At 41.1% G+C, this 18,303-nt stretch overlaps 1 protein-coding gene and 1 long non-coding RNA gene across 3 annotated transcripts in view; one reads left to right on the top strand and one right to left on the bottom strand.

Annotated features, from left to right (window-relative positions):
• The first annotated feature begins 544 nt into the window (after nt 1-544).
• QDPR (quinoid dihydropteridine reductase) overlaps nt 545-18,303 on the top strand; it is a 44,729-nt gene continuing 26,970 nt past the window's right edge. Inside the window, exons 1-7 of one of the 2 annotated variants that reach the window (XM_034442777.3) lie at nt 545-797; nt 1,150-1,242; nt 3,261-3,357; nt 7,615-7,755; nt 11,210-11,318; nt 11,948-12,031; nt 13,820-17,494. In XM_034442777.3, the coding sequence (XP_034298668.1) occupies nt 705-797; nt 1,150-1,242; nt 3,261-3,357; nt 7,615-7,755; nt 11,210-11,318; nt 11,948-12,031; nt 13,820-13,925 (723 nt within the window). In that variant the 5' untranslated portion in view covers nt 545-704 and the 3' untranslated portion in view covers nt 13,926-17,494. Of the gene's footprint in view, nt 798-1,149; nt 1,243-3,260; nt 3,358-7,614; nt 7,756-11,209; nt 11,319-11,947; nt 12,032-13,819; nt 17,495-18,303 lie in introns of those variants that run through there. The other variant, XM_087875220.1, reaches the window with a different exon arrangement.
• Nucleotides 2,059-18,303, bottom strand: part of LOC148112652 (uncharacterized) — a 154,284-nt gene continuing 138,039 nt past the window's right edge. The window contains exon 2 of the long non-coding RNA XR_015729233.1: nt 2,059-3,592. This is a non-coding gene — a long non-coding RNA (uncharacterized LOC148112652). The remainder of the gene's footprint in view (nt 3,593-18,303) is intronic.

The raw sequence follows: 18,303 nt of genomic DNA on the forward strand, positions 1-18,303 counted from the left end.
TGGCTACAGATGGAAACTAATCAAGGAGAGAACCAACTTAGAACTAAAGAGAAATTTCCTAACAGTGAGAACAATTAACCAATGGAATGGCTTGCCTCCAAAAGTTGTGAGTGCGCCATCACTGGAGGTTTTCAAGAAGAGACTGGATAGTCATTTGTTCAAAATGATAGATTCTCCTGCTTGAGCAAGGAGTTGGACTAGAAGACCTTTAAGATTCCTTCCAACTTTGTTATTCTGTATTTTCTTTAAAACCTCCAGCGCTGGAGCACCCACAACTCTGGAATGCAAGGTATTCCACTTAATTGTTCCCATTGTCAGGAAATTTCTCATTAGTTCTGGACTGGATCTCTCTTTAATGATCTTCCATCCATTACTTCTTGCCTACCCTCAGATGCAAGCTCTTGCCAGGATTAACCTCACACCCTTGGAGGATTTGTGCACAGCTTCCTGCCAGATTCCCTGGAGCAGTGCTGGCTGGGGGATTCTGGGAGATGAAGTCCCCGCCGCTTGAAGTTGGCGAGATTGACAAGCACAGGTCTGGACACTCCCCCCTCCCTGACTGTACGGAAGAGAGAAACCAGGATCGCCTAGCAGGGGCCGTGCCTCCTTTTCCGCCACTTAACCAACCTATCGGGGGCGGAGAGTTCGGGCGCCCGCCTTCTGCTTCCCTTTCACCACGAACGCTTGTCGTCGGAGCAGCGGTCATGGCAGCGGGAGAGGTCTCCCGGGCGTTGGTATACGGCGGTAGGGGAGCGCTGGGCTCAGCCTGCGTGCGGCACCTGCGTGCGAAGAATTGGGTAAAGGGCTGGGGGGTGCGGAAAGGTTGGCAAAAGTTGGTCTGTGGACTCCGGCTTCGGTGGAAGAAACCTTGGAGAAGGCGGCTTTCCTACACCTTCGCATACAAGGGGGGGGGCGGTGATGGGGAGGCCGCTGTGCAAAGGAAGGAACGCACACGGAAAGGTGTTGCACACTTCTGGCCCGGGAGAGAAGCCGCGCTGCCCTTAGCAAAAGAGCGGCCGGGGGCGGAGAGGCGGTTGCAACGAAGTGCTTCGCTCTCTTGCCTCCTAGGTTTGGGGCAAATGCAGCCCCGTTTGAAAACATCAAAACAAAACAAAATCTTGGTGTGTGTGTCTGTGTTCTCCCCCGCAGTGGGTGCTCAGCATTGATTTAGCAGAAAACCAAGAGGCAAGCGCCAACGTCGTGGTGCAAATGGGCGATTCGTTTGTGGAACAAGCAGAGCAGGTAAAAAAAAAACGAGCTCAAGTTTTTAGGCGCTTTGTGATTGGAAAAGAGCGGAAATGTTGACTTCAGCTTCCTAAGCAAAGCTTGAAAAATTTGGGATTGGTCAACAAATGTGTTCCATCTCTGCCAGATTAGGAACAAAAATCTTTGTAGCTGTTAAGACACAAACTTGATAGCAGATAATCAATCACTTCTCCTAATTGTCCTAAATCTCATTCTGACTGGGGAATTCTGGGAATTGAAATCCGTGCATTTTAAAGTTGCCAAGGTTGGGAAACCCTGTTCTAAATCTTTCCAAAATCAGGTGGAGTCTGGTAGCATCTTTTCAGAGGAACAAATATGAAGGCATTGAAATGAAAAATCATTCTGAAAAGACACTACTAGACTTCTCATTTTTGACTACCATAAATAACATCTCTGTTCTCCCACAATATCCATAAGAATTAGAAGGCGTTGATTGGTGGACAGTATTCTGATTGAAGTTTTGCCTGTCACGTGGCTGGTAAAGTGCCAGTGTTGGAAACCCTGAAGAAACATTTCACAACTGTTTACTCCATTACAGGAGTTAGACTTATTGTAACCTGCGAATTTTGCATTGATTGGTATGTTGGAGAAAAGGGAAAACATAATACCACATGCCAGAGTCCAACTTGTGCCACATAGGCCTCCCTTAGATGTGATATATAGGTAATCCTCAAATTACAGCCATTTGTTTAGTGACTGTTCAATTACAGTGGCACTGAAAAACTGGGGAAGTTTCTCATACTTATGACCATTGCACTTCCCCATGGTCATATGATCAATATTTGGGCGCTTGGCAATTAGTTCATAGTTATGACGGTTGCAGTATCCCAGGGTCATGTGATCCCTTTTGTGACTTTCTGACAAGCAAAGTCAAAGGAGAAGCCAGATTCACTTAACAATCACGTTACTAACTTAATTGTGGCAAGAAAGATCATAAAGTGGAGCACAACTTACTTAACTGTAAGCTTAGCAATGGAAATTTTGGGTTCAATTGTGGTCTAAGTCAAGGACTACCTGTATTTTCAGTGCCTATTAAAATGTAAAGGATTTCCTGTGATGCCATCAAAGTTGCTGTCCTGATTTTTTTGAAAGTCCTCTTGGAAGTAATATTTTTGGTGCATGCTCAGCCACTGCTTGTGAGAGATCCACAACAGAGAATGGAAAAAGAGGGCCAGACCAGCCTTACAAAACACAGGCTTACATTAAGCATTATGCTTTGCATTCTTGCTCCTATTTAGAGGTAGGGAAGTATGGTTCATGCATGTTAATGAGATGAAAATTCAGGAAAAAAAGACCATGAAAAGTTTTGCAAAATTCCCAGTTCCATTAGTTACAACATTAGCATCTGCTCTGCAGCTTTCTGTCCTATTTCACTCCCAAAACAGTCAGTCTTATTTTTCCCAGTAGCTTTCCAAAACCTGTTTTGTAACTCGCTCAGTCTTGCTCACCCAAACAAGTTTTGAGGCATCTTCTTCATACCAAAGTGACACCTGAGTCCTCCCCCCCACCCCTCCCCAGGAAAAGAAACCACCCTTCCCTCCCTTAGAATCCCGTTTTCTGTTATTTTCATATTTGTAATTTTACTAATTCCCAATGTTGTTAATAACAGCAAAATGGTGAAAAAAGCATGAAGATTCTCTATTGCAGGTAGGGAAGGAGTTTGGAAAATTCTCTCTGTTAACCAGGCAAGTAGAACTCTTTCTACTCCTTTATACCTGAGTAAGAGAAGAAAGAGAGGAAAACAGAAGCCCAGCTACTTTAGTTTAATAAAATCTGTGCCAAAGCCAGATGATTTCAGATTTCAGATTAAGATTTGCTGAAAGCTTAACACCAACAAAGCCAGGCTTCTAACGATTCCATATGGAGAAATATTTATCGATCTTGTTTTACAGAGTCTTTGTACTACTTTGGTAAGGACTGGTTGAAATATTTATAAATCAAAGTTGCTAGTACTTGTTCTGTAACTCTGCTCTTCCAACTCTGCCTTTTGAAAGGTGACAGAAGACATTGGAAAAGTCCTGGGTGAAAAGAAGGTGGATGCTATCCTGTGTGTGGCTGGTGGATGGGCTGGAGGCAGTGCCAAGGCAAAATGTAAGGGTGGCAGTTCACACAATGCTCTCTTCTTTCTCTTTCCCATGGTCTTTCAGAATGGCCTATTTCTGGTCTGTGATGGAGCTGCTCAGCAAAGAGTGCTGCAGCTCCCCCATTTAATGTCTTCCTGATGTCTCCAGCCCTGAATTTCCATTGATGCAATAGAAGCTGTAGGATAACATCAGCTTCCTCTCTTCCAGTGGTGTCCTGGACTGGCTGGCATTGGAAAAAAAGCCTGTTGGGGAAAAATAGAAGACTTTATAACAGATTTCTAAATTTAAATGCATTTTAGTAGGGATGTGTTGCACAGTTGAGTCTGCCCTGAAGCCTATGATTGCAAAGATAGCGACTAGAAAGCATTTGGGATTTTTATTTTACTTATTTGATTTTTATCCCACCTTTATTACTTTCTACAGTGCATTCAGAAAGTATTTGGACCCCCTTCACTTTTGCCCATTTTGTTATGCTGCAGACCGATTCTATAGTTGTTCAAATTAATTTTTTTCTCATTAATCTACCCCATAATGACAAAGTAAAAACAGAATTTTAGAAATGTCTGTAAATTTATTAAAAAGAAAAAAACGAGAAATATCAAATTGGCATAAGTATTCACTCAGTACTTTGTTGAAGCACCTTTGGCAGAAATTACAGCCTTGAATCTTTTGGGGTATGATGCACACCCAAGTTTTGCACACCTGGATTGGGGGATTTTCTGCCATTCTTCCTTGCAAATCCTCTCAAGTTCAGTCAGGTTGGATGACAACTGTCGGTGGAAAGTCATTTTCAGATCTCTCCAGAGATGTTCAATAGGGTTCAAGTTAGGGCTCTGGCTGGGCCACTCTAGGACATTCACAGAGTTATCCCTAAGCCACTCCTATATTGTCTTGGCTGTATGCTTAGGATCATTGTCATGTTGGAAAGTGAACCTCCCAGTCTTGAGCACTATGGAAAAGGTTTTCATTGACAATATCCCTGTACTTGGCTCCATTCAGCTTTCCCTTAACCCTGACCAGTCTCCCAGTCCCTGCTGCTGAAAAACACCCTCACAAGCACGATTCTGCCACCACCATGCTTCACTGTTGGGATGATATTGGGCAGGTGATGAGCAGTGCCTGATTTTCTCCAGACATAATGTTTAGAATTGAGGCCAAACTCTTCAATCTTGGTTTCATCAGACCATAGAATCTTGTACCTCACAATCTGAAAGTTCTTCAGATGCTTTTTTGCAAACTCCAAGCAGGCTTTCATGTGTTTTGCACTGAGGAGACACTTCTGTCTAGCCACTCTACCATAAAGCCCAGATTGGTAGAAGGCTGCAATGATGGATGTCCTTCTGGAACTCTGTGCCATCTCCATACAGTATCTCTGGAACTTAGTCAGAGAGACCATTAGGTTCTTGGTCACCTCTCTTACTAAGGCCCTTCACCTGAATTGCTCAGTTTGACTGGGTGAGTTTTGGAAGAGTCCTAGTTGTGCCAAACTTCTTCCATTTGAGAATTATGGAGGCTACTGTGCTCTTAGGAATCTAAGCAGAAATTTTATTCTAGCCTTCCCCAGATGTGTGCCTTGCAATAATCCTGCACTCTGAGCTCTGCAGGCAGTTCCTTTGAAAAAGTCTCATGGCTTTGGCTTTGTGCAATATGTCAGCTGTGAGGTTTTCTATATAGAGGTGTGTGCTTTCCCAAATCATATCCAATCAATTTAATTTATCACAAGTGGACTTCAATCAAGGTGTAGAAACATGTCAACAACAATCAAGAGAAATGGGAGGCACCAGAGCTAAATTTCACGTGTTGTTGCAAAGGGTCTGAATACTTACGCCAATGTGATATTTCAGTTTTTTCTTTTTAATAAGTTCACAGACATTTCTAAGATTCTGTTTTCACTTTGTCAGTATGGAATACTAAGTGTAGATTAATCAGAAAAAAATGAATTTCAACAGAATCAGGCTCTCGCATAACAAAATTGACAAAAGTAAAGAGGGTTTGAATACTTTCTGAATGCACTGTAAGTAACTCAAGGTGGTAAACATATATAATACACCTTCCTCCTCCTATTTTCCCCACAATAACAACTGTTATGAGGTGGTTGAGAGAGTGATTGACCCAAAGTCACCTGCCCGGCTATCATGCCTAATGTGGGACTAGGACAGAGGTCGGCAACCTTAAACACAAAGAGCTACTTGGACCCGTTTCCCACAGAAAAAAAACACATTGGAGCCACAAAACCTGGGTGGGCATGGCTGACTCGATGTCATTCACTCCCACCCAGTCACATGATCCCCTAGCCATGTCTACCCAGCCACAAAACCATTCTCTCTCTCCCTATCTCCCCCTCTCTCCCCCCATGCCTCTCTTCCACTGTATCTCTCTCTCCCTCTCTCACCCCTCTCTATGTATCACTCTGTGTGTTTCTATGTCTCTTTCTCTCCCTCTCTCTCCGTATATGTGTGTGTGTGTGTCTCCCCCTCCCTTTGGGTGACCGTCCTCCTCCCCTCGTGATGCCCTGACTGGCTGTGGCTGAGCCGGCTGCACACGCATGGGGAGACCCTCCCCAAGTGAGCGCCAAAGTGCAGCAAAGGCATACACAGGGTGGGTGGCCGCTCGCTTAGGAGGGTCTTAACAGGACACGGCTTCTCTCCTGCACTAATGCTCTGGCCATCGCCTTGCCGTTTCATCCCCCACCCCCAGCAACTCTTCAGCCAAGTGTGGAGTCCAGCCCGAAGCGGCAGGAAGCGAAGGCTGCCTTACGTGCAAATGTGGCACAGAGGCAGATACAGGGAAGCTTCACTCCTGCACGCTCCTCCCACTCTTGTGATGCCCTGGCCAGCTGTGGCTGAGCCAGGAGCATGCGCACACGTGGGGAGACACTCAAGCGAGCCGCTGCTTGCCCCACGCGCACCTTTCCCAAGCTTCGGTGCTTCCTTGAGGAGGGTCTCCCCGCACGTGCGCACGCTCCCGGCTCAGCCACAGCCAGGGCATCACGAGAGTGGGAGGAGGATATCCGGTAATGGCCAGATCATTAGTGCAGGAGAGAAGCCGCGTCCTGTTAAGACCCTCCTAAGCGAGCGGCCGCCCATCTTGCACGTGCCTTTGCTGCGCTTTGGCACTCACTTGAGTGTGTCCCCACACGTGCGCACGCTCTCGGCTCGGGGGGAGGAGAATGCAGGAGCGAAGCTGCCCTGTATCTGCCTTCGTGCCACATTTGTGCATAAGACAGCTTTTGCTTCCTGCCATTTCGGGCTGGAGTAAAAAAAAGAAATAAGAGGGGTGAACCAGTGATGGGACAGGGAGCCGCAACAGAGGGCCCAAAGAGCCGCATGCAGCTCTGGAGCCGTGGGTTGCCGACCCCTGGACTAGGACTTAAAGTCTCCTGGTGATTAGCCCAAAGTCATGCAACCAGTTTTCATGCATAAGGCAGCATTAGAATTCAGGTCTCCTGGTTCCTTGGCCAGCACCTTAACCACTGGCTCTCAGATGTGGTTTATATTCCAAACCCTTGGCATAAGCATAATATTTAAGAAAAAAGATTTGTGTGTGCCTTGTAGGGCAGCAATAGGTTAGTGTGGATCCTCCCTTTACATATCTGATGTGAGTAGAAACAGTTCATATTGTTTAAATGAAATTTTTGTGTAATGGTTGAACTGCAGACTTGGGATTGTTTAATGTGCTTCCTGCAAAATAAAATTGCCTCCTTCAACTTTAAATCGTAGTTTGTAAGAAGATTTAAGGCCCAGTTTGGAGGTTATGGGAAATGGAGTTAGCAAACTATGAAGTTGATCAAAGGCATTGGTGTACGTTTTCTGTCCTTCACTCCTGTCCGTATCGAGAAACCAGATGGTTAATAGGGGAGCGTCTAAATTTGAAGCAGGATTGAGTCATCGGTGTCTCATTAGATTTAAATCAGATTAAAAAGAAGTGGTGTGAAATGAACAAAATAAAATTGCAATTGACAGTTTATTTTTGAACTGGGAGAGTGATCTAGATGTTCTGAGACTTGCTTTGAATGCTACAGGTGTCTGAATGCTACCAGTTTTTTTTTAATATATGACCATCCCATTGTTAAACCCACAGGTATCTGACTGGGCAGGTTGGAGTTAAATTCCTATTTCATACCTGGCAGCTAAGCTAGGGAGCTGTTCTCAACTGTCTTCTGCAGAACAAGACCTTATCTGGCTAAGAGAGAACAGTTGGTGATGCTCTCTCCAGAAGGTGGATATGTTTCATGATGTCTAAAGTTTTTCATATCTTCCCTTAGCTTTATACAAAAACTGTGACCTGATGTGGAAGCAAAGTGTTTGGACATCAACCATCTCTACTCATTTGGCTACCAAATACCTGAAGGAAGGGGGGCTATTGACTTTAACAGGTGCAAAAGCAGCATTAGCTGGAACTCCAGGTAAAATGGGAATGTTCCTGGTGTGTGCATGTTCATTTGGTCAACATTTTCCTTAGCCTTTAATACTCAGATTGGAAATTTCAGTTGTAGAAATTCTGTCCTCCATGACAATTTTAAAATTCTGTTAGGGTTGAGTGTATAGTTTAAGAAAATATTTGGGAGAAGAATGTATGTATGTTCATGAAAGGCTTTTTTTAACTTGTACAGAAAGGCTTTAGCTTGAATATAAGCTGCAAAAAGGCTAAGACCTAAGCTTATATTTTGTTCCTTAAGTAATAATGCTGATTCTGCTTGTTTACTTTGAATTAGACCTTTGTATTTTCTTGCTTCAAAGACAAAAGACCGTCAACCCTCTAACTCAATCCTTACAAAATAGACCTGGCCCTATTTGTAGTTTTGTGTCTGTATAAAGTCTACAGAAATGCTGTGCTTTCAATATTGAAACAGTGAGTTCTGTAATCAAATCAATGTTAATAACATTTTAAAAATTGCAAATGAAAAAAGCCCAGTCTTTGAAATGCTAGGAGTTTTCACTATCTTTTGCTGAATTGGCAGATTCTAGTTCAGACCAGGGAATCTGCTTTTGTATACAGACCTCCAGCTCAAAGAAAAGGTAGAGGATTAAGGATTCCTATTTTCCTTAATAGAGTAGTGTCTGAAATATATTGTAGGATATCCACAATCAAATAAGGTTTTTGATTCTAAATGAATTTAGATTTGTAATTGGGTTACAATTTACATTGTTTCCTTCACTTAAGAAAAAAAGTATCCAGGTTCAGTAGCAGAATACATAAACCAGTTTTGTGGTAGGTAGGTAGGTAGGTAGGTAGGTAGGTAGGTAGGTAGGTAGGTAGGTAGAAGGAAGGAAAGTAGAAAGGAAGGAAGGAAGGAAGGGAAATCCAATCTAAATTCATAAATATGGAATAGTTTAATAAATTCATTGGTTCATTTTGTAATACAGATAGTCCTCAACTTACATCCATTCATTTAGTGACCATTTGAAGTTATGATGGCACTGAAAAAAAATGACTTATGATAGATCCTCATACTAACTGTTGCAGCATCCCAGCAGGCATGTGATTGCAACTGGGCAATCTTATAACAGTTACAGCATCCTGCAGTCATGTGATCATATTTGTCACCGTCCCAACCTTCCCCTTTCAACAAGGCAAAGTTAATGGGGAACTGGCAGTGGAGATCACAAGTTGCAGTAACATGATGTCTTGCTTAAGAACTATAGCAAAAAAAAGGTTATAAAAATGGGTCAAGTGATTCCTTACTTAATAACTGGATTACTTAACAGCAAATATGGCTGTAAATCAAGGACTATCTGTAAAACAAAATTTGAAGCATTGATATTTAATGCTAAATACTACTTTTTAATGGGTTACAAAAACCCACTAAAACAGCAACATGAAACAGTCCATAATATATTAAAATGATAGTTAAAATTAACATATTTGCAAGTCATTTCTTAACCTTGCTCTTATATTCCCACACTGATGCAATGACAGGTGGGCTTCCAGAGGCCATCTGATGTGGTGGGATTCCACAGTAAGGTGCATTTCATAACAGGCTGAAAGTCAAACTTTATTCTTAACCATGAAATGACTGAGGAAGATATTGTTGTGATCAAGACTATTTCTGTGGAAAACAGAAAAATCCAAGGTCATGGGGTTGAACGGTTAAGAAATAGCAATAGCACTTAGACTTATATACCACTTCATAGTGCTTTTACAGCCCTTTCTAAGCTGTTTACAGAGTCATCTTATTGCCCCCAAACATCTGGGTCTTTATTTTACTGACCTCGGAAGGTTGGAAGGCTGAGTCAACCTTGAGCTGGTGAGATTTGAACTGCCAAACTGCAGCTAGCAGTCAGCTGAAGTAGCCTGGAGTGCTGCACTCTAACCACTGTTCCACCTCGGCTCTAAATATACAGGTAGTCCACAACTTACAACCACAATTGAGCCCAAAATTCATGTTGCTAAGTGAAACATTTGTTAAGTGAGCTTTGCCCCATTTTATGACCTTTTTTGCCACAGTTATTAAGTGAATCATTGCAGTTGTTAAGTTAGTGACTATGTAGGACAGATGGGAAGGAAGCTAACCACCAGATTGCAAGAATATAAGCAAGAAGTCAGACGAGGAGACCTGAAGTTATTGGTAACCTCACACCGCAATGAACAAGGATATACATTCAATGCTGCAGCTACTAAGATTGTTGGACAAACAGGCACAAAAACAGCCAGGGAAGTGATTGAAACCTAGTAAACAGCCCTCATCAGTTAGCAGGAGTGCTGATTTACCACCAGCCTATCAAGTATGTAGAAGGCAAGGGCTGGACAGCACAAACAAATGACAACCAATGACTTAAAAGCCAGTCATCAACACACTCCAATCAACATCTAAAAAGCCACATACAACAGGCACTATAAATAACACAGACAAAGAGTAGTTCTCTGAAGATGGCTCCAGCACATGTCTGAAAGCTTGGAAGACAAAACCTCTGGTACCGCTGACCGACCCCAATTGGCTCCTGCAACATTATCCTGGGATATAAGTTAGAGGAGGGAACTAGAGGGACAGCTATACTGGATCTAATTCTTACTGACAGAGAAGAGATAGACGGGGTTGAAGCAGCCTAGAACTAAGGTGAAATTTCCTAACTGAGAACAAATAACCAGCGGAATGGCTTGTCTTCAGGAATTGTGGATGCTTCATCACTGGAGGCTTTTAAGAAGAGACTGGACTAGCAAAGGACCGGCCCGCGGTGGCTCTGCTAGCAAAAACAGGGCACAGGGCCACGCATGACCTGCCCGCACCCCGTTTTTGCTGCCAGAGTGCTGCAGGAGGCTGTCCAGGCTGTAAACAGGGCGGGGGGGGGGTTGCGTGCAGCCCGCCCATGCCCTGTTTTAGCTGCCAGAGTTCCGCAGGATGCCGTCCAGGCTGAAAACAGGGTGCAGAGGGAACCTGCACCAGTTTTGGCTGGCAGAGGGCTATCAAAACTAAAAACAAAAGAAATGTTTCCCCTTTTGCATTTGAGCATGCAAGAAGAGACAGGAAAGGAGAAAGGGAAAGAGGAAAGACAAAGAATAAGAAGAAAAGATGGGAAGAGTGCATGGAAGGAAAAATAAGAGGAGAAGGAAGAAGAAATTAGAAAGAAGGGAAGGGAAAAAAAGGAAGGAAGGAGATTATAATGAGAGTGAGGAAGGGTCTCAGGGAAGTCCTGCTTGAGCACTTGGCCACCACAGGTGATCCCCCAACTTGAGTCCCATGGCATGCCCACCATGGCCATGCCCACCCCCGGCCCCCTGAGGTCAAACACAATCCTCATGTGGCTCTCAAAGAAATCGAGTTTCACACCTCTGGTATAGAGTCTCCTGCTTGAGCAGGAGGTTTGACTAGGTCCTCTAAGGTCCCTTCCAACTCTTGTATTCTGTATTCTGTATTCTAGGAATGATTGCATATGGCATGGCCAAAGGAGCTGTCCATCAACTCTGCCAGAGTCTTTCTGGTTCAAACAGTGGCCTACCCCCTGGCACTGCAGCTGTTGCGATCCTTCCGTAAGTCATTCTGGAATCACATGGGAGTTATGTGGTTCAAGGGATGGCCTGAAATTCACTGGGTGCCAAGCTCCTGCAGAGTTGGAACCTCACAGAGAAGTAGCTTGAATATTGGGCCTAGATCCAGAGGCATGTGCCACACATACAAAAAGAGGGTGGGACTTGGATAATGTGGTCTCTGCTGCAATCTTGACATTTTTAATCTCCTCAGGATTTGTGAATCCAAAGATGCGAAAAAATAGTTTATGAAAAACTGTATTTTCCATATCTGGGGGAGAAAAAAACTATTGGACCTTTGATGAAGTTTGGATGTAATATTTTATTCTGGGTAACGTGTCTGCTTTAATCAAGAAGATTGTAATGAATGAAAGTGCATTTTCCTGGAGACTGGATTGAAAAAAAAATATGCTCTTTATTCTGGGTTGAGCCAGATGCTTTTGTTAGAGCACAGAAGAAATGATGGCAGAATTGATCAGATGAACCAGACAGTGACCAAAGGAGTTTATCTCTCTCTCCCTCCCTCCCTCTCTCTCTCTCTCTCTCTCTCTCTCCCTCTCCCTCTCCCTCTCCCTCTCCCTCTCCCTCTCCCTCTCTCCCTTTCCCTCTCCCTCGCTCTTTTTCTGTTCCAGGGTTACCTTGGATACTCCGATGAACAGGAAATCCATGCCAGAGGCTGACTTCAGCTCCTGGACACCACTAGATTTCATTGCAGGGTGAGCAAAGAAAACTGTTTTCTAGCTCCCAGTCGTTTGAAACCTTGAACATCTGTTGTATGCATTTTGGTTCAGAGATTTGTGGAATAACAAAACCTGTGTTCTGCACAAATCAGTGTCCTGCAAATTGATGCTTGGAGTCTTGGATGTCCACAGTGAGTTGGGGGAGGGAGGAAGCCATTATGGTGGCCATGATTGCAGAAGAAAAACAGAATAACAGAGTTGTCAGGAAATTTCTCCTTAGTTCTAGGTTGCTTCTCTCCTTGATTAGTTTCCATCTATTGTTTCTTGTCTTGCCTTTTGGCGCTTTGAAAAATAGATTGACCCTCCTCTTCTTTATGCCAGTGCCTCAAATATTGAAACACTGCTATCATGTCAAACCCAATTCCTATAACCGTTCTTCATATGTTTTAGTTCCAGCTCCCTAATCATTTTTGTTCCTTTTTTTTGCACTCTTTCCAGAGTCTCTACAACTTTTTTATAATAAGATGTCCAAAACTGGATTCAATATTCTAAGTGGTCTTACTAAGGCTTTATAAAATGTTATTAATACTTCACATCATCTTGATACTATTCTGCTGTTAATGCAATGTAGGATTGCGTTGGCTTTTTTGGCTGCTGCCGCACACTGATGACTCATATTTAAGTGTTTGTCCACTAGGACTCCAAGATTCTTTCACAGTTACTGCTATTGAGCTAGGTTTTACCTAAACTGTACATATACATTTGATTTTTCTTGCCTAAGTATAAAACCTTACTTTTCTCTACTTTGAATTTCATTTTATTAGATAGGGCCCAGTTTGTTGGGCCCTATCAAGTTTGTTGAGATCCATCTGAATTTTTAGCCTATCTTCTGGGCTGTTGGCTATTCCTGCCAGATTAGTGTCATCTGCAAATTCGATGAGTTCCCCTTCTCATTTAAATTATTTATGAAGATGTTGAAGTGTACTGGGCCTAACACAACCCATTTCTTCTTGGTTGTATGTGTGTGTGTATTATACACCTATGGCAATGGCATTCTTTTTTCCTTTTATATTGACCCATATTCATTCTGGAAAACTTATTGATTTTATGCGTTTCTATAGAGATGTAATGATGTCTTACATATAATGCAACTCCACTGCCTCTTTTGTTAGGTTTTTTTCTTTTGAACAATTTGTATCTTTCCATCAGTACATTCTCGTCCTGAGTTTCATCCCACCAAGTTTCAGTAATGTTAATTACTGTATATCATACTTGTCCTTGTGTACTAGGACTTCAAGTTCACCTTGTTTATCTGATCTATTTATTTATATTTTCTATCTTGTGCAAGCAGAATAAGCTGAACTACAGAAGAGAGATCTCCTTTAGCTGAGATGTCTCAAACCAACCTCAACTTCATAGTGCCTCTTTTAAATTGTAGATTGGGAATAATTATGATTTATCTCCTTGTATGTAGTAGGTGGTTTAGCTTCTTTTAGTAGTAGCCCTGATGAAGCTGAGAACAGTTGTTCTTGTGCATGACAAAAATAATGTTACATCTTAACAAATCTTTGGATTTAGGACGTTTGTCTTTCCAGGAAAATAAAGAAATGCATCTCAAGCCCATTAAAATAGAACCGTCTGCACTACAATCTTTTACAAGGTCCTCTGAATGGGGGACTCAAATTTCTTTTCAGCTTGTTATCTCAGAACGTTATTGATAAGGGAATTATGGAATAACTATGGAAACTCAATGAGCATTTGGAATGTGAAACTTTACAATGAAGCTAACTCATGTACTTGTTCTGTTTCCATCTGTTCTGCCAGAATTTTTTATGACTGGATCATCGGTAAAAACCGGCCAGACTCTGGAAGTTTGATTGAAGTGGTAACAACTGGAGGAAAATCTGAACTTTCACTGGCCCACCTCTGACCCAAGAGTGACATTTGTGCAAATAGGGGTGAAATCATAAAGATATAAAATCGGTCTAGTGTATTTGATCACCTTCTGTTCCTGCCATTATCTGGCTTTATTTGGAACCAGATCTGCAGTTGTGTTTATCTTGCTTAATGTGACTTAATTATTCAAAGGGGCAAGGCATCATGCATTTAATCAATGCAGAAATGAGTTTCAAAATGGATTAATAGCTTAATTTTGCAGAATGAAAACTAGGGAGAGAGAGCAGGTGGGAAGCAAATGATAAAACATGGCTCATGTGGCAAATCCCACAACTTATGTATTTGTATCTGATCTTGGTGTGCAAGTACAGAAGAATGAGGCTTGCATTGGGGCATCCCTACCCTCATTTATAGGTGAGGATGCTGTGAATGGAAAATCGTCTTCTTGTAGAATAGTTGTATTTCTGTGAATGGCCATCTTGAATGTTACCCAGGTAGATGTTGTGCTTAGTTGTCATATATTACTGTATTTTTTGGAGTATAAGACGCACCCCCCTCCCCAAAAAAAGTGAATGAAAATTGTGCGTCTTATACACCTAATGTTGCTGAAGCTGACCAGGCTGTTTGCTGTTTGCTATAAGGATGCTAGCCAGATGAATATCGATGGATGCTGGTAGGCAGAGACAGAATCTCCAAAAACTAATGTGTGTCTTATACTCTGGAGCGTCTTATACTCTGAAAAATACGGTAATTCTGATCAAAGATGCAATACAGTTACTGTCTTTGAATAACTATGACTATGTCAAGAGGTTCCACAAAAACCAAGAACAAAACAAGAGTATGTATTCTACCTTCCCATTTCACAAAAAATACTTTCCCATTTCACTAAATACAACCTAGAGAATGTAAGTGCTGTCACTTAATTCTTCATTCCCAAATACTTTCTGAAGTTTCTTTACAAATGCAGAAAGAAGGGGATATTTAGAAGAGCCCATTTAACATGGACATTATTGTTACTGTCATTTGCCTTAAAAGCAATGAAAAATTGTCAGTGCAGAGTGCCAGTTCTCAGGGCTGGTATATCTGGCATATTCCTGTTATCATGTGCATACAGAAGGCTGTTGACATTATTATTTCTCGGGAGAGTAATCCTTCAGATGAATTCTTCAACCCACACCAGTGATGTTGCTAAATTGTAGCTAAGGGTTTTTAAGTCTACATGTTCCCTACCATTCTTGATTCAGGGCAGAAGGAAGAGAAGGGAAGAGAAAATAGAATAGAAAATAGAATAACAGAGTTGGAAGGGACCTTGGAGGTTTTCTAGTCCAACCTCCTGCTTAGGCAGGAAACCCTATACCATTTCAGACAAATGGTTATCAAATCTCTTCTTAAAAACTTCCAGAGTTGGAGCATTTACAACTTCTGGAGGCAAGTAGTTCCACTGATTAATTGTTCTAACTGTTAGGAAATTTCTCCTTAGTTCTAAGTTGCTTCTCTCCTTGATTAGTTTCCATGCATTGCTTCTTGCTCTACCCTCAGGTGTTTTGCAGAATAGCTTGACTCCCTCTTCTTTATGACAGCCCCTGAGATATTGGAACACTGCTATCATGTCATCCCAGTCCTTCTTTTCATCAAACTAGACATACCCAGTTCCAGCAACCATTCTCTATATGTTTTAGTCTCCAGTCCCCTAGTCATCTTTGTTGCTCTTCTCTGCACTTTCTAGAGTCTCAACATATTTTTTATATCGTGGCGACCAAAACTGGATGCAGTATTCCAAGTGTAGCCTTACCAAGGCATTATAAAGTGGTATTAACACTTCATGTGATCTTGATTCTATCCCTCTGTTTATGCAGCCTAAAATTGTGTTGGCTTTTTTGGCGGCTGCAGCACACTGCTGGCTAATATTTAAATGATTGCCCACTAGGATTCCAAGATCCCGCACACAGTTACTACTATTGAGTGAGGTACTACATATACTGTACCTGTGCATTTTGTTTTTCTTGCCTAAATGTAGAACCTTACTTTTTTCATCATTGAATTTCATTTCGTTAGATAGCACCCAATGTTCTAGTCTGTCAAGATCCTTCGGTATCTTAAGCCTATCTTCTGGACTGTTGGCTAGTCCTGCTATCTTGGTGTCATCTGCAAATTTGATGAGTTCCTCATCTTTCCCCTCATCCAAATCATTGAAGATGTTGAAGAGTACTGGGCCTAAAACAGAGCCTTTCACCTATGTAAATGCAGAGGCCTGATAATATAACTCCCAGTCTGGCAGCCCAACCCCCCCCTTTGTTTTTAGAGTCTTGTAACATTTTCAATCTTGTTCTTTTCCCTTGCCAAATGTATTTTGACATTTAATTTAGCTTCTCAAAATATTTCTTTTCTAACTTTATCGGAATTGTTTGGAACAAAAATAATCTCGGCAAGATACTCATTTTTATTGTAGCTATTCTTCCTATCATCGATAATTGCAAATTTTTCCATTTCTCCAGATCTAGTTTAATTTGTTGCAACAACTTAGTATAAGTATCTTCTTTAATAGTTGCCCATCTTGCGTTAATTGAATTCCTAAGTATTTTACTTTCTTAACTATCTGAATATTTGTCTTCATCAATTCTTTTTGTTGTTTATAACATTTCTGACTAATACCTTGGTCTTTTCTTTATTTTCAATCCTGCAACTTCACCATATTCTTCTATTTTTTTATTAATTTGGGTCCAGTTTCTTGCGTTTCTTCTAGAATAAATACAGGTCATCTGCAAATGCCTATAATTTTTTTTCTTTTTTAAATTCCGTACTTTTTATTTCTGAGTCTTGTCTAATGTTTCTGTTTAGCACTTCCAATGTTAATATAAATAGTAAAGGGGACAAAGGACATCCTTGTCTTTGCCTTTCTTTATATTAAAGTTCTCTATCATGTTCCCATTAACCATCACCTTTACAGTTTGTTTAGAATATATATTGCCTTAATCATATTAGTAAATTTTTCACCAAAGTCCATATATTTTAATTGTAATAACATAAATTGCCAATTCACGTTGTCAAATTCTTTCTGTGCATCTAAAAAAATCAACAACATTTGTTTTTCAGAATGTACTTCCTAATACTCCAACGTATTCAAGATAATTCTCATATTATTTTTAATTTGTCTTTTAGGTAAAAATCCATTCTGGTCTAAGTGTATACATTTATTCAAGAATCTTTTTAGTTTCTCTGCTACTATTGACACATATATTTTATAGTCTACATTTAATAATGATATTGGCCTATAATTTTTTATCTGTGTTAAGTCTGAATCTTCTTTAAGTATTAAAGTGAGGTTTGCTTCCATCCAAGTCTTTGATATCTTGGCTTCTAATAATACTTCATTGTAAACCTCCAACATTGACAAGCCTAAAGTGTCTTGTAGATTCAGCAGTTTCTACTTTTACCTCCCCGGGCAACTATAAGAATCAGTGGGGCCTACCCATCCACAAACAACTTAATGAATACTCTCTAATATGTAGCTACTTAAAATTGAGCCTTAAAAGAGTGAAATAGTCAAAATATTGTTATCGCCATATAGAATGTATACTGAATAAATATACTTAACAGGAGAAAGTCTAATTGGTCTTTTGTGATCTTTTATGAGCCTTGGTGGTGCAGTTGTTAGAATGCAGTATTGCAGGCTAACTGCCCACAGCCTGGGGTTCGATCCTGACAGGGCTCGAAATTGACTCAGCCTTCCATCCTTCCGAGGGTGAGGAGCCAGATTGCTGTGTGCAATACACTGACATTGTAAACTGCCCAGAGAGTGCTGTAAAGCACTATGGGGTAGTATATAAGTCTAAATGCTATTGCTATTTGGTGCTTTTCCTCAAATGCGCCTTGAAAATTTATCTTCACATTGGATAAGCTATTTCTTATGATTTACAATCTGCAAAATGACAAACATGTAAGTATTTGTATTAAATACATTTATTTAATGAATAAATATTGTAAGACTGCACAAGGATACTGATGTAAAAGGCAGTATATAAGCATTGTGAATATCCTTATAGATGATATATAATAAAATAACATGTTCAACTGTTTCAACATTTCCTGTTTAACACAGACAAACATGTTTTTCAAATAGGATTTTAGATAATTTTCTGTGTAGTGATGCTGAAGGCAAAATAGAAAAAAAATCCTTAGTTTGAAAATGCCAGTAAGGAGAGATAATTGCCCGCTTCCCAAAAGTCTTGGTCATCTAAATTCTATTTCTTTCTGATATGTACAGGATCATGAGGTGGTTTGAAATGGTCTCCAAGAGTGCCTCAGTCTAGCCAATATCCTGCATTTCTCAGATAGTTCCCCCCAATCTGATGCTAATTCTGCATAATTTCTTATATTGCTGTAGACACAAATTATATTAGAATAAATGTGTA

Source organism: Pantherophis guttatus, chromosome 8 (assembly GCF_059756535.1).
Source record: "Pantherophis guttatus breed Tessera chromosome 8, ASM5975653v1, whole genome shotgun sequence".
Taxonomy (NCBI): Eukaryota; Metazoa; Chordata; class Lepidosauria; order Squamata; family Colubridae; genus Pantherophis; species Pantherophis guttatus.